Here is a 22,500-nt window from a genome sequence, read left to right on the forward strand (position 1 = left end):
CAAGAACAGTTTCAGCCTCAATCCAATTTCAGAAATGGGCTCCTCATTATGGGAAGCAGTTTCTCTTTCCTCAAGCCTCCTAACAACTGCTGAGTCACCACCCTGACCATCTGCAGACAATCTACCAGCTAGCACCATCAGTGTCAGATCAACCTCTTTCGCAAAATGAAAAGGCATTCAAGGTTGTTTCAAAGGGACTTGAGATTTCATTTTACCAACCCCCTCCTGTTAATGATGAACATCCTACGAGATTTGAAGAGAGCTGAGATTGTGCAAAAGGAGATCAGGTCATTATTTGACAATCAGGCGGTGGAGATTGTTTGGAAACCTTGCTCAAGTGATTTTATTCCAAGCTCTTTCTTGAGTGAAAGGTCTATGGAAAGCTCAGGCCAATCATCAGCCTAAGCCAAATCAACAAATGTATTGCAGCGCCAAAGTTCAAAATGGAAATGGCTAGTTCAATCAAACATTGCACAAAAGGAATGAATTTGTGATCAGTCTAGACTTGATATCCATATTTCCACATCCATATTCATCCCGTTGCATGCAAGTTCCTTTGGTTTACCTACAAAGGAAATGTGCCCCGAGTGGCCAAGTGGTCTAAAGCGCTCTCCGTTAAGGATCACTGCCATCTCACCTCTGTCTGCATGGGTTCGAGTCTTGGATTCGGCCAATGTAGGTATGTGAGAAAGCTTGCCATTAGCTTCTTGAGGGTCGGTGGTTCTTTCCAGGGATTTCCTGTGTTCTCCCTTCACCTTTAATTATGGCCGCCATGTATAGCCTATCATGTGCTGAAAAATGGAGTTAAACCCTACAACAACAACAAAGGAAAAAATATATCTGTTTTGTGTGCTTCAGTTTGGTCACAACACAAGTCCTTGGGCTCTCACAAAAATTATCAACTGCATCATCACCCTGTTCTGGCTGACACTGTCAGCAGTGACTGTGGTGTATGTTCCATGTAGGTGATCAGCAGGAATGGTCTCCTGTCTCCTTTAAGGTTACTTAGGTGATTTAGAGAACTGATTCATCCCGATGTTTTGTCAAGTATTCACGAACTGGTGCAAATTCAACATCATCAATCCCTGAGTCTCTTAATGCCACAACTGGCTGATTCTTTCTCTGGATGTTCAAGAAAAAAATTTCTCCCCGATTACTATGAAAGGCTACAGCTCCATGATTTCCAACACTTTCAGGCATCATGGCAGAGCAGATATTGGTCATGTTAAAGATCTATCAGACATACTTGCCATTTTTGACCTGCATAGACCAAAATCTCTCACCCTGTTTCAAAAATGGAATCTCTGTTGGCTCGATTCAGATAAATTTGAGCCTTTAGCCAGAATTTTGCTGAAGCTACCATTACACAAAAGATGCTTTTGGTAGCCGTAGCTTCAATGTGTAGGGTGAGCGAGTTACAAGGCCTTAAAAGTATGCTAATTTAAATGACACTAAATACAGTACTGGTGCTGGCAGTCATAGTGGTGTACACGTTTCAGTTCTATTTAATTACATGTATATAGTTGTCCATGGGAGCCATAGAGCACAGCACCTTATACATGTACTTAGATAGCCTTAATGTATGTTACAGTAATTCCTCATTTTAACATTGTCCATGGGAGGCATAGAGTATACCACCTTATAGCAAGGCTACCTTATAATGAAGTACATGACAGTACTCCCTCATTATTATTCTGTCAGAAAGGTAGAGTTTACCACCTTAGAGTAAGACTGTCTTATAATGAAGTACTTGACAGTACTCCCTCGTTATTATTCTGTCAGAAGGGCACAGAGTTTACCACCTTATAGTAAGACTGTCTTATAATGAAGTACATGATACATTTAATTTTTTAATTTTACTCTCACTTGATGAAATACAATCCATGATGATACCTTCCTTTTAATATAAACTTATAATGAAAGGCATTGTAATGTGGGATATTCATAAAATGCAAGACGTTGACCCCCACATATATGATTGGAATTGGGGGGGCAATCTCTTACTGCCTTAATGGGTTGTTTTCACAGATGTCACGATTGAGTACGCAAATACCCACAATGCAATGCGATCACACTTGCGCCGCCATTATGAGTCCTTAACAAACCTTTGTCAACATTAGTCATAATGTATATTCAAGATAATAATCTGATTTAACTGTCGATAAGGACATTTACTTCATTGAAACAATACATATATTAAACTTGAAATTAAGTGCCCTATAGAACAAAAATAAAACTAAGGCTAGAAGTTCCCTTGCTTTTATCGAAAGACATAATAGTGAAGCTGAACCGTAATCATGTATATTGCTATCAAATAGAAATGCATTCTTATTTTACAAACAGGCAATACTGACATTTTTAAAAAGTGTCTCGTATCATATCCCTAAGCTTGTCATCTTGAAAGAGTATTTCCAGACAATGATTTTCGGGATACAATATCAGTTATGAATTAAAATTTTACAGCATGTATTTTATGTACAAATACTTTTTGCGACAACAGGTGTTTGTACCAAAGACAGTTGACAAACCAGTTTAATTAGACTGGTCAAATATTGTATTTGTTGTGGAGATGATGGAAGTAGGATGATACTGAATGAAAGTGATAACCATTCAAACAGACGTTTCATCTTCACTGTATTCAAACGAAACACATGCAAAATGGAACATGACTTTGTGTCGAATGTCAAAACAAAGTATTCCTGAAATGCTTTTAGAAATGTTAAATTATATATTTACAATTAGCTTTTTAACTTGAAAGATAACCAAATGATTGATTTCATCCCATGAAAATTACAAATTATTAAATGTTTCTGCTTGTTTGTGTATCCATTTGTTTATGCATTTGTTTATTGATTGATCTTTTTCTTATGAACGAATAACAAAGATTGTTGAAATTTAAACGTTTTACTTGAAGAAAACAAGTAGAAAAGTCACGCATTCTGTCTCATGCGGTTGACATGCACAACAGAATGTGATGTATTATTATACTCTTACGCACAAAATGAGACGTGCCTTCATAATTATGCAGGATGAACAATGTTATTAGGTGCCAATTTGAGGGGCTAGGGGCTCAAAATGGCGGATATGGAAGTACAAACGTTTTGTGACGTCACGTGAAAACAACGGATAGCCAGTTAGTTGTAGCACAGCTTCATTCACAACACCAGGCAAACAGGATGCAAATTTTCACAGATCTTGCATAACCAGCAGGCCAAACTAACACAGCTCAGTCTAATTGCTTTAGTCCTACTATACTTAATTGGATGCCTTATTCCTTACCAAAGTAAATGCAGTCACAGTCAAGTAGTTGTAGTTTTCACAATCTGTTGATCATTTCATTTGGTCGAAGGGAGATGGAGTAACAAATTCAGTTGAACTAGGGAATAAATTTCTTGAACACAATGAATATGCTTAATCACATTTGGTTAAGCTTGTTACTTGTTATATAAGCCAAGTAAGCCAAATCAAGGAGGTTTAATCCTGTTGTTTAATCTAAAACCTCATCTACGGAAAAGAAAAGCTACCTACTAATAAATACATGCATGTAAGGCTGACTGTTGACCAAATGATTTTTCATACAATCTGTTTATACCAAATGAACATAAATTGCTCCTTAATAGTTATAAAGTGGAAAACTAATACAGAATGAACCAGTTTTGGCTACCAAAGACATAAATTACATAACCATTTGGACACAAGGTCCCATTATCAATTGACAAAAAAAAAAAAATTAAAAATAAACCCAACCAAAATTAGCTTGCAAAATAAATGAAAAATTATATTCCCATTAAGATTCTAGCTAATTATGCAATGCTCCCAGCATCACATGCACACAGGAGATGGATGGTTGTACCTCTTCCCTTGGAACAAGAAGCATTCTTTACATTCAGGGAAAATGTGCCACCTTGTCAGTCATGGAAGAGAGAATGGGCATAATACAGATTACTGTCAAGTGTTGAGTACTGCAACTATCTATACCGAAAGTGCTTGCACCCTGTACCTCATCAAATCATCTGATTCATAGGAAAGGACAGGGCAAGAATGACAACATAAAAACAGTTATATTATGTTTATTAATTAACTAAATTGACAATTAACTTTGGTGGGTTTTTGATACATCAGAATCATGGTCATTAAAATTAGTAGGTTTATCAATACATCAAAATCATGGTCATTAACATGGATGGATCTACTGATACATCAGAGTCATGGTCATTAACATCGGTGGGTTCATCGATACATCAAAATCATGGTCATTAACATCGGTGGGTTCATTGATACATCAAAATCATGGTCATTAACATCGATGGGTTTATTCATACATCAGAATCATGGTTATTAATATCGGTGGGTTTTCCGATACATCCGAATCATGGTCACTCATTAACTTATAAATGCAACACTGACAGTTCTGGGCAATAATTGCTACAATTTCTTCGTGAATAAAAAATTATCATGGTAAGACTATGGTGGAAGTAACATATGATAAATAGTGCAATTTTTATATATATAGCTTTTTAGTAAACTCTTTTTAACTCTATGTATGTGTTATATATATATATATATATATATATATATATATATATATATATATATATATATATATATATATATATATATATATAACACAAATGGAGGAATAATCTTGTTAATCATTTTTAAAAATGGCATACAGGAATATAGAATCATGCAATATAGGTGAATATTTTCCATGTTTGTTGAGAGCTCAATCTCACTACAAGAAGAATGGCTTGTTGGTTCATTTTTTAAATTTGTTTTCTCAGTACAGTACATAGCTTGACTAAACTTCAAAGGCAGCATGCATTTGAGACAAGTTACCTATTAATTTTGGAGGTCAACGCTTACAGGTCAGCAGAGAAGGACTCAAAAGAAAGAAAATAGTATTTTCCACAACAAGAAAAAACTACAGGCATATCATGCCACTAACAATATTTGTAATTTGTGGATCGCTTGTATTTGAGACAGGAAAGACAGCTATAGATTTGAGGTGAGTGGGTGGGGTTAAAGGTCAAGGTCACAAAGAATGCAGGAAGAATAATGGCTTATGCAAAATTACAAATTCAGTCGTATATTTTAACTGAATTTTGCAGATGTATTGCATTTGATGCAAGACATTTTTGTTGGTGGGGGTGAGTATCAAAATATCAAGCATCTTACCAATGAAAGATTATTTTTAATAATGTGTAATAATACTATTTACTACAAGGTAAGTTTATAATAAATTGTTTACTGTACTCTTGGTTTTCACAAAACCACAAAAATTGATGCTCACAAAAAAGAATCCACAGAATACTTCTGAAGATGCTATACATTTTTATAAGGATCAGCCTTCAGTTCATTGACTGTCGATATCAATGTTTACATAAAAAAATGTAAAACAAATTTTGTGCACTGGATTACCAGTATGCAAAAACATTTCTTGATTGAAGCAACTGCAAACTTTCTGAAAAATCTAAAGATTGGGTACTGAAGAAAAACCTTCCATAATCGTCATCTTTACACCAGATATACATGATAATTTTAGCCTGCTGCCTCCCCCCCATCACAATTATGTACCTGCAAGGACAGAATCTATGTAAAAGTTGAAAGCACTGATTACAGTATTGGAAAATTAAAAAAGACACATTTGATGCCAATATTAGAGCCAACAGTCTGATCTCCATACAATTGGCCCCCTTCCTCCTTGAAACTAATATCTGCTCAACTAATACATGTAATCAGTGATATAAAAGACCAATAGTCAGCCATATCAAAGAAGATTTCACATATAATCTCTCTGCAAACACAACAGCATCTCAGTCAAGGCTTACTAGAAAGTTTGAAATTTGTGCAATTCTTTACCTACCCTGTAAAAGTGTGCATTAATATCCACTTCCAAAACAATAGCTATTTATGTCTTTCATTTGCTCCAGAACATACACTAGGTGATTTAGCTCTAAATATAAATATAGTATGTCTTGCAATAGTTAAATTATAGAGTTTGAGAGCAACAAAGGGAGGTAATCTGCAGTGTTTATGGCAATAGTGGTATGATTTTGGCAACTATTCCATGCAATTGACATACAGCTAGTCCTGAAATATACTAAGTACAAAGCTTATAATTACAAATACATGTAGTTAAAGAAACAATAATGAACTCTATAAAAAAACTATAATGTAAAAACTTCATCAATATTGTTAAATTACATAAGATGGAAAATGAATTCATAAATAACTCCTTTCAAGTGTTGTGAACTAATTACTATTTCTCTGCATTTCATCATCTTATTTCAACAAATCTAAATGTTTGTTAAAAGGTTTGGTCAACATGTGTAGTTATATCAACATGACACTATGCCTGAGATTGGTGGTCATGCAGACCATATTCATATCCCATAAATAATAAGATTTTTTATAATCCATACTTAATCAAACCAGTAACTTTGTGCTTTGTGAAGCATAAATATATTTGAAGTAATATCATGTAAATGTAGATATCTTGTAGATTTGAAAAGCTTCAATCTGAAAATATCATGGGCAGATCCAGATATGAACCAAGGAGGAAAATACAAAAAAAATTAAAGACCGTAGAACTTTACTAGTATAAACAGTAGTGAATCTGTAGAAAGATAATAATAATGACTTTATTTAGAGAAGAAGCTCATTTGGTCAGCTGACCAATCTTCTATGATCTATATATTTTGTTAATTCCTGGCCATCATATTCATTTAAGCCATCATCTCATCCTCATAATTTTTAATATAGCAGTTTTTGTCATTGTTCTGAACTAAATTTGCAGCCATGATGATCCATTATGTTAAAAGTTTTCAGTCTGTAGCAGTTATTCAAAGTGTGAAACCTACCTAGTTATAACTGGTGGGACTGCTTATCACTATTATTTGCTCTCATTTATAAATGTGTAAATGTGTATGATGAAGAAGCAATAAACCAAATTTTGTAGTTACACTCTATCTATCTATCTATCTATATCTATATATATATATATATATATATATATATATATATATATATATATGACCATGTTATCCGGATAATAATGCCACTCTGTTTAATGCTATAATCTGATACAATGGTCCATAACCAGATATATATATACAGTTTGTTGTTGTATACATTCCATGCCATATTTACTAACATAAAATACAAACTGCAAACAGTCTTGCCCATAGCCATGATCTGTTGGTATACATTACACCAGCTGATCTGGGTCAATGCTAATCAACTTACAGTTATAGTAAGCACTAAATCCTGATCTGCTGGTTGACTGTTTAATGACATATCTGGGTCTATGCTGTTCAATTTTACAGTTCATAATAAGCATTAAATCTGATCTGCTGGTTGACTGTTTAATGACAGATTTGGACAGATCTGGGTCTATGTCGTTCAACTTATAGTGTATAGTAAGCACTGTAAATTCTGATCTGTTGGTTGATTATTCAATGACAGATCTGTGTCAGCAATGTTTGCACACTGGGTATGCACAAAATGGGGTACATGTAGTAAATGATTTTACTCGAGTACAGTGAAACAATGACTTGACAATCTAATCTAAGTAGGTGTAATACATATTAAAAAAAGCACACTTTTATGAGGATGTAAAGCTGTGCAAATATTGTTTCACATAACTAAAATACAAATGGGTTACTGTCATAAAGATGTCAATTATTACTGTATCAACTCTATGCATACTTATTTACAATCCAATTTAAATACTTCAATCCTACAAACAATATTGCCTACAAGTTAACAATTGTGATACTATACAGTGCACAAGTACATTTAACTCAGCCAATTTAATGATGGTTCAGCATGTCTAGCTGACATAGCAATGCGCCATAATTGATTCCTTGTATAATTTATGCTTTATACAAAACGCTTTTACACTGACAAGATGACATAAAAACATGACATATTTTGGTTATATTTTTCTCCTTGATTATGAATATTCAGTACAAAGTTGCAACCAATGACAAAACATCAATGAATGCGTCTGCTTGCGATGTAGATCTCAAAATTACTGTACTTAAATCTAGAATCCTATCAAACGTGATGAAATAAGAAAGAAGTAACCATGTTATCAAATTCTGTCTTAAACAGATCTTTGCAATCACAGTAAAGATTATACAATAAAATCCAATTTAAAACAGTAAATAACATTTGCAAAAAAAAGTACACCTTGTCTTGATAGAATACTTTTATCAAAATAAGTGTTCTCTCAAACCATGTGATCTCTGGATAGACATACATGTACATAGTTTCATGGTGATTCACTAAAAACAGACTAGCTAGGTTCACAAAGATTTTGTATATCCAACTAGCATCCATATCCAACTCCATGTCAAAAAGAGAAATAATACTATCTATAAAAAAATTCATACCAGTAAAGTGATTTGTCTTTCTTTGCATCTTCAAATGATGAGCATAACATATACAAAGTTTCATGCAGATCCACTGAAAATGTTCACACAAGTTGCATTCACAGGGTTCTGTGATAAATTAAGCTTCAAGTAAAAAGGGCCTAACAAAATTATTAGGAGCAAAGTGCTTTATCAACATGCACACCATCAATGGTTACCATAAAATGCATCAAGTTTTACAGTGATCAATCAAAACTCTGAAACCGGCTTCTGTCACAAGACTGCATGATCAGACTGATTTGTCGATACACACATCTTGAGCTGACAATCTTAATATTTACATTGAAAAATGACAGACTAGATGCATTCACATTATTTGTTATACTCTGCATACAGATGCAAGTGAAAAGGACAATAATTCTTATTAAAATTGTGAGGGTACAAGTCTACACAGCACACAGTCAAGTGCCTGATACACATAAAAAAATACACTGCTAACTGCTTCACATTATGCTAGACTTCAATGACAAACCATAGCTACTAGGTTTAAATTTTTATTACATACTCATTTCTACCTCGTAGTTATATTTATATGAATGTTCAATTTGTAATTGCTGTATCACATGCCCAGACTGGGACTATTTATGTATTTTCCTTGATCTTTATGTATCAATACGTTTTCTTGCATCCAGTCAAACTTGTATGAATCCCAATTTGTTTTTAATTCCATTAAAATGAAAATGCTAACAATATTTGGAATGCATAAAAAATGGGATATGTAATATATGTAACAACTACATGGAATCTCGATTTGTTTTTAATATCATTCAGATAGACTACAAAATTAATTGGAAAGCATAAAATGCAGTAAGTAATAAATGCAATCAGGAGTCCCTCAAACATGAGTCTCTCTACTACCTGAAAAGACCAGACATCATCAGAAATGTTCTAGTGAAAACTGTATGACAATATTAAGTTTCATTCTGGAGTAGTGATAAAATGATTTTCAAGATGGCTACTGTGGTTGCCATACTGGACAATAGATCCACACCATTTTGGTTTAAGACAAACTAGACATCATAGAAGTCTTCTGGTGAAAACTGCAAGACAAGATGGCATTCTGCTCATGACAAGTAGCCATAGCAAGATTTTCAAGATGGTTACTGTAACAGACATATTGGACATCAGATGGGCCTAATTTTCATTGAGGGCCCACTAGACATCATAAGTCTTTTAGTGAAAGCCACATGATATGAACATTCATTTTTTTCCCTTCAAGATAGCCACTGTGGTGGCCATATTGTATGTTGAAACAGCACCGTTTCATTTCAGACCAAATAGACGATGGGATGAATGCGTGTAAAGTTTCATGGCAATCCCCCAATTAGTTTTGGAAGATTAGCAATAAAAAAAACTTGTATTAACAGGTGGAAGGATGGAAGATAGATGGCTGAGAACAGACCATTCCATAAGCTCTTCTGGTCTATGACCAGTAGAATTAAAAACATGCAATTTAATTTCATATCATCTACACGTAGTACAGTAAAAAAAAATCCAAATACTGTTATATTACCTAAAACATCAATTATAAAAAGTATACCAATATGTTCATGCAACATAATAACATGGAAAAAAAAGTAATTCAATAACAGACCATTAGATGACCTGAAACATCAATTAGGAAAAAAAGATACATCTGCAATTAATAATTATTACATGTGGAAAATATAGAAAATACACACTGAACAACTAATTTAATAACAGACCTATCTGAAAAGAGTAATTTTAACAAGGTTAAGTCTTTGGCAAATAAAAATTTTTTACATAAAAATACAGGAATGAACAGAATGTTATCAGATCTGTTACAAAATGGAATACCAATTAAAACATACACAGATTATAGCAGTAATTATAAGTAATATGGCAACAGCTAAAAAAAAACTTCCTTATTTTGGTCACTCTTGCCTTTAATTAAGTAAAAAATGTAAACAATTATGTTCAGCTTAACTTTAATAATGAGGTTGATCTAAACTTTAATAATGAGGTTAATCTAAACTTTAATAATGAGGTTGATCTAAACTTTAATAATGAGGTTAATCTAAACTTTAAGAATGAGGTTAATCTAAACTTTAAGAATGAGGCTGATCTAAACTTTAAGAATGAGGTTAATCTAAACTTAAAGAATGAGGTTAATCTAAACTTTAAGAATGAGGTTGATCTAAACTTTAATAATGAGGTTGATCTAAACTTTAATAATGAGGTTAATCTAAACTTTAATAATGAGGTTAATCTAAACTTTAATAATGAGGTTAATCTAAACTTTAATAATGAGGTTAATATAAACTTTAAGAATGAGGTTAATCTAAACTTTAATAATGAGGTTAATCTAAACTTTAATAATGAGGTTAATCTAAACTTTAATAATGAGGTTAATCTAAACTTTAATAATGAGGTTAATCTAAACTTTAATAATGAGGTTAATCTAAACTTTAATAATGAGGTTAATCTAAACTTTAAGAATGAGGTTAATCTAAACTTTAAGAATGAGGTTAATCTAGGGTGTTGATGAACAAATGGAGATGCACATCATGGACACCAGTGATTGCTATTCCAAGCTCATGCTCATACCAAGGTGGACTCAAACAATGAAAAGAAGAAAAAAATCAAATTAGTCTTTGTAAATGCTTTTTACCAACTAGGAACCATCCAAAATTTGCAAAGAGTGAGAACACAAGCAAGCTGTGCAGGAATTTCAACAATTCCATCAGGTTATATGAAATGAAAAAATTATACACATTTTTGTCTGGTTATGATAATTACTTCTTATACCAATACATTAAAATGACCAAAAAAATGGTTTATATGGTGTTATTTCTTCTCCATATGTATATCCATTAACTTGTAGACAAAATTTTAGCAGTCTATTTATTGTACATGTCTAATCCTTTACATGTGATAATCCAAAAATACTGACAGAAATACAAGAATGAAGGCTAAAACAAACCTTTTTTGTTATGTTCATCAAAAAAATTCTGGTAATGATGCATCAGAACTGAGGTATTCACAAATTTTAAAACAATGAAAATGAGCATTTAATTGATAAAAAATGATAAATGTAATTTGTGCGTGGAAAATATGATTTAATAAAAATACATTGATAATAAAAACTAACAAGAGACCCTTTTGTCAAGCTCACCATTTGTTTAGCTACAAAACAAAATACTGATATTGAGCTTTATCTAAAAAACAACTTTAATGTTGACCTTAATTGAGGGTGTGGCTGGACAAACAAGCAAATGAGTACCAAAATGATTGCTATGTTGAACCTCTATCCAGGTGTTTCCAGCAAGGTGGGCTTCAATCAGGTGGGCTTGACGAAAATCAGGTAAAATAAATGTATAAAGAAACTGGCACTGAAAAAAATATAAGCTAAGGTGGCTATTATCACAAATACAACAAAATGAGCATTTATTACAATGGTAAATCCACTGGTATATCACATAATACATACAAATACGATTCCTGACAAAATAAAAACCTTGTGACCTGCTGCAGGGTATTACTGTGCAACAATGAGGCAAAAGTCATGATACCTGTATCATTAAAGTCCCTGTCCAGCCAATTAGGGGCAAGAAGAATCCCCAAGTCCACTGAACTGTAAATACTGTGTTCATCATGTACATGGTTTGATTGCTTAGTTTGATACAATAAAACCTGTCTTGAAAGACCACTGCTATAAGACACCACCTGTCTTGAAAGACCCCATTCTTGATGCATGGATATATTCATTATGTAGTGTACGACCTGTCATGAGAGACCACCTGTCCTGAGAGACCATTATTGTTTGGTAGAAGAGGTGGTCTTTCAAAATAGGTCATACTATACAAGTCTCTTGTCAACATTATTTTGTGGGCTGGGGTGACTCGGTGGTTAGTGTGCCAGATGCAAGACCGGAATGCTAATCTGCATTATTCCCAGAACAGGCTTGGCTGGCTGCCACAGTATGTTTCTGGGTAGGTCATTTGACTCCAACAATTCTGTAAAATATATTCTTCTATGTATTGATGTACAGTTAAACACCAAACCAAACTAAACCAAACTCTCAAGGATGTTTGGAGATTTATCTATGCATTAACTGTTTTAACAAAACCAGCAGTAAGGTTTTCAAGTGATCTTGACCTTCCCTCAAGAGCAGATGGACGGTGAAAATAACTATGCATAATAATAATGAAAGGATAAGTCTACTGATTGTCCAGTCCATCTTCTGTATGACAAATCCCTCTGAAGGTTCCACTTAATAATTTAACAGTCCAATGTCTGTATGACAAACTCAGTTCAACTGATTGGACAGTCCATGTTCTGTATGACAAGTCTCTCAGAGGGTTCCACTTAATAATTTAACAGTCCAATGTCTGTATGACAAACTCAGATCAAATGATTGGACAGTCCATCTTCTGTGTGGCAAGTCCCTCAGAGGGTTCCACTTAATAATTTAACAGTCCAATGTCTGTATGACAAAATCAATTCAATTGATTGGACAGTCCATCTTCTGTATGACAAGTCCCTCAGAGGGTTCCACTTAATAATTTAACAGTCCAATGTCTGTATGACAAATTCAATTCAACTGATTGGACAGTCCATCTTCTGTATGAAAAGTCCCTCAGAGGGTTCCACTTAATAATTTAACAGTCCAATGTATGTATGACAAATTCAATTCAACTGATTGGACAGTCCATGTTCTCTATGACAAATCCCTCAAACGGTTACAATTACTGATTGTACGGTCCAAGATCTGTATGAGAAATACCTCAGCGGGGTATAGGAGTTTTGAGGATAAAGAGACGTGACAGAAAACAGAAACAGCAACATAGAGTAAAGCTTGTGTCCAAATAAGTTGATAATCCCCAAAAGGGTCTGAGAATGAAAGCCTTTCTAAAAATCAAACTAATACTGACACTGTTATTACTAATATGAGTGATACTGTTATTACTGATATGAGTGTTACTGTTATTACTGATATGAGTGATACTGTTATTACTGATATGAGTGATACTGTTATTGTCGATATGAGTGATACTGATAACTTCTGCCAAAGCAGGTAAGACAATAATACTGGTGTTCAAAACAGTTGGTAGACTGTTTCAAATGATTATTTGTTGGATCTATTATGCTGCTGATATATAAACTTAAATCAATTGCAGAGCTTTGAACCTGGTGATGTATGATCCTGAAAATTTTATTATGTATATGTAAAATAATCCAATACATGGTACGTGTATTCCAAAATCTGAAATTCTGCATAAAAACGTAATACTTTTGCACCTAAAAAGGGTTCATAGAGTTTGTAAATCATGTGACTCACTAAATATGTGATTTCATATACCACTCTTTAATAACTATCAGGTGATCTTTGTTTTCATTCATTATTATTAGTTTTTGTTATACGTTGAAATGTCAAATATAATTTACAACCAAGTATAACATTCTGCCCTTTTCTTATGCTATGAAAGGTGTGAAGTTTCTACAAAGAAAAAGGGTATCTTACTTCCTATCAACATCAAAACTGACAATCAGTAAACCACACATTTCATTTGTTAAATAAAAGTGTGTAACAATTCAGTCAGCCATACATATAAACAGTACTATACTGTAATGTCATTCCCTTGGCATTGTCGATAACTCTGAAAATGAAAGAGTATTACCACATGTACTCATTTATAAGTCCAACTGTACACCACATACACACCTGACTCTACCCTTGCAAAATGTGCTGGCAGATCTGGGTTGATGCAGTCTGTTAGGAGTAATTACTTGAACAAACAACACAGACCCTAAGCTGCTAGTGCATTATGCAACAGCAGATCAGTGTTTGTTTGCAACTGGACTTATAAGTGAGCATATACGGTATTAATCTTTGTCAGGAAACAAACTCCACTCCATGAGAAACAAAAAACCTGTTGTCCTGCATTAAGCATACATTTATGAAACATATCCCATTCATATAAGACACATTTTTTATCATAATTTAATCTGACAATATACCAGCTGACTGTATTTATTAAATTTTAAATTCAAAAACTCGCTTGCAAGTATGTCATCTCCTTTTTCATTCTTCATCTGTTTACAATAATCTCTTTGTTATATCCTTTACAATATTGGTATTTCATAAAATTCAACAATAATTGTACCACAATTTCCTAAGTTCATTGTTTGAACATTTTAGTGTTGTTACAACATGGCAGATATGTTAACATCTGGTTTCATATAATTATTATGCAAATATTCAATGGATAACACTTACTAACACACTGGAGTATCATTTACTTTTGTCAGTCACATTTTTTGTGGTTTTGAAGAGGAAAAGAAATTTCCATTGACAGTGGTATTGCCTGTCAAAGTGTGCATATTTGTAGTTTTTTAATTTCATAAATTAGCTTCAGCAAATACAGTACACAAAATAACAAAGAGTGTACAGATGTTATTTGGCAGTATCTTGTCAAATCTCAGTGCCAAATTGTTTGGTGGAGCAATTCTAGCAATATCCACTGATCCCCCAATTAGGCCAGACCTGACTGATCATCCAGCAGTATCCTGATCCCCCAATAATGCCAGGCCAGACTGATCATCCAGCAATATCCACTGATCTCCCAATAATGGCAGGCCTTATTTATCATCCAGCCATATCCTGATCTCCCAATACTGCCAGGCCAGATTGATCAATTTTAATGAATACACCATGGAATAGGAAATTTGCCAAGCTCTATACTGGCCCAAGAATATGTGTTTAAAACCCCACACGTATGATTCAAAAACAAAATAATACAGAATTGAAATGAAAATCACATAATTTCAGCTACTAAGAATAAATTGAAACAATTCCATCAGGTTGTTATATGAACCCAAAAAAATCAGGATCTCTACTTACAAGAAATAGCATCATAATTTAGGTATGCCTCCAAAGATAAAGCTCTTGACTTGTGTTGGCAAAAGAAGTTTCATACATAATTTAAATAAAAACCTAATAGAATGAGTTGATGCATGCATAATAGCTGGAAGTTTGCTACTACTTTGCTTTTGTACAACATTGTCAAATTGCTCTTTTCAGTCACTGCTGTCATCTGAGTCAACTACATGTTTGTTTTCCTCCTCTTCCTCCTCTTCATCTTCATTGCTATCATCTTTTTCCTCTGACCCCTTCTCTGTAACCTCTTTTTTGATGCCCTCATCAAAGGGAACATTTTCTGGGAACTCTTTCAGATGGCTGATATGCACTTTATAGTGATATTTGGCAATGTAGCGAACCCACTTCTCTGGAGGGTTTGGGTTCTGTACTGACACAGAGCGGATCTGAGATTGTGACACTGTGCTGCAAGGCATAGTGAAGTAAACATCAGTAGACTCTTGGAATGTCGCAGGAATTATGTCATGTGGGCCAAGCTCTAGTTTCAGCTTGAAAAGATGACTCTTGTAAGCACCTGCAAAGAAAATAAATCAGTTTTTAAAAATCCTTGTGCAATTCTTACCGTTATATTAGATTTTATAGAAATCTCTAACAATCAAATGTAATGCTGCATGTTCATTATGCTCCATTTAGTTATTCATATATCCCTGTCACCAGGAGGTGACCAAAATTCTAAAACCACTCTGTACATCTGTAAATCATCTCAAGGTTTAATGCCTCAAGATATATGAGATGAAGCTTCCCTATACCCTAGTTTTCTCTGCAAACAAGCCACATAATTTGATTCCAATTAGTCTGTGCTAATTCTAACAAGAGTCCCTTGAGGGGATTGATGCTCTAATGGCCAAAAAGAATTGCCAGGAATTCAAGACAACATGATCTCTGCTTTTGAACTGTTGAAACCATATCTTATATTATTGAGGAATAAAAAGATTTTCAAATTAGTCATTGTAGCAGCTATACTGGGTATGAGAGCAAATCCAATTTCATTTAGGACCAATCAGATGTCATTAAAAGTCTTCAAGAGAAAATGCCATGTGTATATGATCATTCAGTATTAGACGTGATAAGATTTTCCAGATGGCTGCCATAGTGACCATAATGGATGTCAGATCAGTACCATTTTGTTTAGGTCCAACTAAACATAAGAAGTCATTTGATGAAAACTCCATGTCAACATGACTCTCCCTCCATAAGAAACAGCGAAAAAACAAGATTTCAAAATGTTCACCATGATGGCCATGTTGGAGGTCAGATCAGCACCATATTAATTTTGAACCAATCAGATATATAAAAGAAGTCTTCTGGTGAAAAAATCTACACCAATATGACTTTCCTTAGAGTAGGATAAGTGTCTGCAAGATTTTTAGGATGGCCACTGTGACAGCCATATTGAAGGTCAGATAAGTACCATTTTCATTTGGGACCAACATGACATTACAATTCTGTTCTGGAAGAATAATGGTAAGATTTTCAAAATGGCTACTGCAGTGGCCAAACTGGACCTCAGATCAACACCATTTGTTTTTAGGACTAACTAGACATAAGAAGCCTTCTGGTGAAAACCCATGTTCATATAACTTTGCATTCGGGAGAAATAGCAAAAAGAAAAGTATCACCAAGGCAACCATGGTGGCTATACTAGATGTCTGATTAGCACCATTTTTATTCAGGACCAACCATATATCATATGAAGTCTTTTAGTGAAAACCCCATGTTAATACCAATCAAGAGAAGTACCGGTAGCAATAATAAGATTTAAAAAAATGACAGACTGCAATGACCAATGTTTGATGTCTGTGTGGCAGCATTTTCAATGAGGATCAATTTGACCTGTCATATCAAGTCTTTTAGTGAAAACTCCATGATGATATGACCATCCATTTAGAAAAAGTACCAATAAAAAAGATTTTTAAGATAATGACTGTGCAAGCAACACCATTTTCATTCAGGATATACTAGACCAAGGAATGAATGTGTGTGTCTAGTGTCATGGCAACCCTCCAGTAGTCATGGCAAAGTAGCAATAACAAACTTGTCTTAACAGATGGATGATGGGTGTCAGAGGACAGACAATAGGACATTCCATATGCTCAACTGGTTATGATCAGTTGAGATAACGAAACTTCTTTGTGCTGGACACTGCCATAAAACAGCTAAAAGATTTTGGTCACAAAGTGTCCAGTTTGGAGAATTTTTACTATCTTTTTAATGTTTCAGGAATAGAGTTGTGTGACATAGATCCATGCATATATGGGAGGGCAGCATGATAAAGGGACCATTTTCCTCAAATTGAGATTTTACTATTATCTGCATACGATATCTTCTAACAACATCTTTATTCATCATGGAGATAGTGGAAATGATGCAAAATCACTTTTTGTTTTAAAATTGATAAAATGGAATTACGAGTTGAGCAATTCTTGAATTCTGAGAAAATCTTCATAATTTACATAAATAATAATAATAATAATAATAAATAATAATAATAATAATAATGACCTTATTTAAAGAGGGTAACACAATTAGCTAAAAACTAATCTACCTTGAGGCCCTCATACAAAGGAATTTATTTATTTAAGCTGCATCTCTGAAGCCACTGGATATATTGGGTTTGGAAGAAGGAAATAGAGTGGGCAATTCTAATCTCAGCTGGAATACTATTCCAGAGCAGAGTTCCAGAGTATTGGAAACTTTTTTTAAATAACTCCTTATTTGGTTTGGGAATTTTATACTGTTTGGTAGACATGGATCGCAGGTGGGGAGTATTACCAGGTAGCCTATACTGGAATAGTGATTGTAAATATTCAGGAGCACTATTCTGAGATATCCTGTACATTAATTTGGCTTTTCTCAAACAGATTCGGTCTTTAATAGGTAATATTTTTAACCTACCAGCTAAACTTTCCTTGCTTTCTTTCTGGATTGATATAAAGCAAGACTCTTATCAGAAGAGTTTATTTAAAAAAAAATTTAATTTCAACTCCTAATGCCTGCCAAATTAATTCATTGTTACAAACCAAGCAATAAGAAAGATATTCAAAAATCTTAATTTGAAGAAGAAACTTTGTAAATGTCTGTGAAACAGATAGAAGGATTTTCTGAATCAATGCTTTCCTCAAAAGCACATGGAGAACAATTTGAAAAAAGCATAAATGACAATCAAAAGCAATGTTAATTACATCTGCATTTGACAAAAATTACAATCCATTCATTTAAAAAGCAGGATAAATTTCCACAAGCTTGCATATATCAGGACACACAAGATGCCATTTGTAGCAGATAAGGAAAGGGGTGCAAATATCAGGCAAGGGAGCTCAAATGAAACAAACTTTTTAGAGTACATGTATTTTGATAGAATAAAGCAAATTTACTGTTCTTCAGACGTTTTTGAATTTTGAATACGATGGGGGGGGGGGACAAATGTCTATTTTGCACAGGGTGACATATATATATATATATATATATATATATATATATATATATATATATATATATATATATATATATATATATATATATGCCAATTTCAGGTATATGAGACAATTACTGCAATTTACATGGCAGTAAATCTCCGCAAGTAAAAAATGAATGATAGAAATGGCTCGATATTAAATATCTGTGGGATTCAGTGAACACTGATGTCAGAAAAGCATGTATTTAGCCAAATACATCACAATTTGAATGACTATTACCAGGAACTGACTTCCTTCGCGATTCTATGAATCATTAATTTATTTTCACTCAGAATCCTCATTCATGATAATGGAATTAAACGTGTCTGGATTAAAAGGGTCTTAGTTGTTTTCACATTAAGGCTGAAGTGAAAACTGCCTTGGTAATTATCATAAATAAGACAGCTGCCTGATCACCAGATAACAGTGGTAAGCAAATATCTTTTGTACAAATAGAAAATCCTTCTCTTTCTTTAGATTAAGATGAACCTGAGATATTGGTTATAAATTTTAAAGATTTAACTGCTGTGACACATTTTTAATTTCACTAATACAAATGATTCCAACAAAAACAGAAAATGGTTGTAGATCCATGCCAAGATGGTCTCCTTTGTTTCATCAAACCTTACCCAATAAAGCTGATCTGATCTGCATGGACATAAGGAACACATTAAGCTGGACCAATAAAAAAAAATTCAGGACACTTCTTTACTTAAATGACATGCTAGTGAAATTGGAGTCTGGTCTTTTAACCTTATAATTTACCACCCACAGCAGTCATTATACTTTAATTTACCACCCACAGCAGTCATTATACTTTAATTTACCACACAGCAGTCATTATACTTTAATTTACCACACACAGCAGTCATTATACTTTAATTTACCACCTACAGCAGTCATTATACTTTAATTTACCACCCATAGCAGTCATTATACTTTAATTTTCTGCTGAGAGACAACAAAGAAAATGATAAAAGAAAATCAAAGTGAAAAAGATTAAAGAATTCCTGGTCCATCAAATCATCTGGGAAAATAACAATCTTTAAAATAAAAGAAATACTTCTATCAAATTATCTTTAAATATGAGCACTCTGAATGGCGCATTGAACACCCTCCCCATGTTTAATAGGTCTCTATGTAGGCACAAGTTGGGCATGGTTGACTCTAGAGAGTATTGACCTGGATCTTTGATTAAGGAATGCAATTTTGAACCAAACATATGACACACAAACCATTTTTTTCTTATCAGACTTACCATGACTGTGACCTCTGACCTTCAGAATCCAGAAACTATAGGTTTCTTTAGCACCCTAGGTGTAAGCCATCCACAAAAGAAGGGACCTACAAATTTTATTCTGCAAAATCCACTTTTCACAGATCCACGACGGGCCTATCATTTGACACTAAAATAAATACCCTAGGCCTTGTCTAAACTTTACATCAGGCCCTCCACAAATTTTGATCAATGTATAAAGTCAAAAGTTAAAGTTTGATGCAGAAATAATTTTTCTTCTTTCAGGCACATTGAACTTGACTTTTGACCCTCTCCACACCCAAATACACAGTCAATGGACTTGTTCCTTACCCAAGGTACAAGCCAACCATGACTGATTCTGGTCTGTACCACTAATGTTATGGTGGAGACACTAATTTAATTTTTAGTCACAGCAACTTTGATCTTTTTACCTCAAAATGATTAGGCTTTTTACTTAATCCAAATGCAAGTAGTCCTTAGTGTTTGGTGCAGGTTTGTGATGTAGAACTCATGTTATTCTGTAGAAATTCTTTTTCTTCTTTTAGCCAGAGTAACCTTGACATTTAACCATTTTATCCCTAAATTGAGAGGCTTCTGCCTAATGTCAAGTACACGCTATCCACAAAGTTTGGTCCAGGTCTGTGATGTATGAAAGGAATATCATTGTGCAGAAAATATTTTCCTTCTTTTAATCACACTGACCTTGACATTTTGACCCTAAATCAACAAGTTTGTTATAAATCTCATATGCATGCCAGCCACTGATTTTGGTCCAAATATGTGCTGTAGAACTAGTGCTATTCTGCAGTAACCTTTTTAACCCTAAATCAATGGGCTTCTTCCTTAACCCAATTGCAAGCCATCCACAAAGTTTGGTAACTGTAGCTGGTGGAGAACTCAAGTTATGCTGTGAAAATGAAATTAGTAACAGAAGCATGGCTGGACATCATAACAGCATATGCTCGGCTGAACTATGAAAATCCCAATAAAATGTGAAAAATAAAATTACTACTGTGACAGATTCAAAGACTATCACATTGATAAGGTCTGTAAAGGACACAAATTATAGGAGTGGTGTCATTTATGTCTTTGAATAAATCATAAGTGTATGCAGGGACCTAGGAGTGGTATCATTTATGTCTTTGAATAAGTCATAACTGTATACAATGACCTAGGAGTGGTATCATTTATGGCTTTGAATAAATCATAACTGTATACAATGACCTAGGAGTGGTATCACTTATGTCTTTGAATAAATCATAACTGTATACAATGACCTAGGACTGGTATCACTTATGTCTTTGAAGAAATCATAACTGTATGCAGGGACCTAGGAGTGGTATCATTTATGGCTTTGAATAAATCATAACTGTATGCAGGGACTCAGGAGTGGTATCATTTATGTCTTTGAATAAATCATAACTGTACACAATGACCTAGGAGTGGTATCATTTATGTCTTTGAATAAATCATAACTGTATACAATGACCTAGGAGTGGTACCATTTATGGCTTTGAATAAATCATAACTGTATGCAGGGACCTAGGAGTGGTATCATTTATGTCTTTGAATAAATCATAACTGTATGCAGGGACCTAACAGCTAATTTGTCTGGAAAAGTTGAATTTATTTCCAACCAGTGCACATTATCTATTTATACAAACACTTAAAAGAATCAATGTTAGTGCCATGCAAAGGGTCATACCAGCCTGAGTTTCCTTTGACTCTTCCATTTATATTCAGTACATGTACATCAGTAAAGCACTATTCTAAAAAGACCATAATCACATAAAAAGGAAGGCAATAAATTCAATTTTTGGTTTTGTGCTCTGTAATGTTTAAGCTTGTTTTCTTCTAAAAAGCTTCCAAAACATGATTAGAATATTTTTTTTAAATTGAAAGACTATCTGTTGTGAAGAATTTAAGTTCATGTTCTTTGCAATTGAGTTCCTGATATATATCTGACCAAAAATAATTTTCGCAAGTGCTTCTTTCTATATTTGAGAATTTTATAAACCACAAATGAGTAGCAGTGGAATAAAATTGCTGAGCCATGCATATATAAATTAATACTTTCCAAGGTCATGACAGAGTCCGTTATATCCATCTTTATTTATTTTTACACTCTAATATCTATTCACATTCTACTAGTTTTCTAGCTGTGGAAATGAAGGGCTTCCAAAAAGGAAACATTAATGAAACTTGTTCATCATGATCTTTTATTAAGTGTTCTCTTTATGTTTAAATGCTCTCTGGGGTCATATATGGGGTTTGCTACATTAAGGAATTTCTAACCATAAGGTTACTTGTATAATGATTATGACATGAAGTAAATTGATGCTACAATTAAGCTTCCTAACTTGTATGTGTGTTGTGTGTCTCACACTTAGTGACAAATAAATAATAGTCCTTAGTAACAATAACAACACAATAAGGACAGGGCCTGCA

The 22,500-nt window shown here is 33.7% G+C and overlaps 1 protein-coding gene across 1 annotated transcript in view; it reads right to left on the reverse strand.

The window, feature by feature from the left end:
* Positions 1-4,054: 4,054 nt before the first annotated feature.
* Positions 4,055-22,500, reverse strand: part of LOC149805159 (uncharacterized) — a 28,628-nt gene continuing 10,182 nt past the window's right edge. Inside the window, exon 2 of the mRNA XM_089947902.1 lies at positions 4,055-15,853. Within this exon, the coding sequence (XP_089804028.1) occupies positions 15,480-15,853 (374 nt within the window). The 3' untranslated portion in view covers positions 4,055-15,479. The remainder of the gene's footprint in view (positions 15,854-22,500) is intronic.

The sequence above is a fragment of the Sinohyriopsis cumingii genome, chromosome 2 (assembly GCF_028554795.1).
Source record: "Sinohyriopsis cumingii isolate HCF-2022 chromosome 2, ASM2855479v2, whole genome shotgun sequence".
Taxonomy (NCBI): Eukaryota; Metazoa; Mollusca; class Bivalvia; order Unionida; family Unionidae; genus Sinohyriopsis; species Sinohyriopsis cumingii.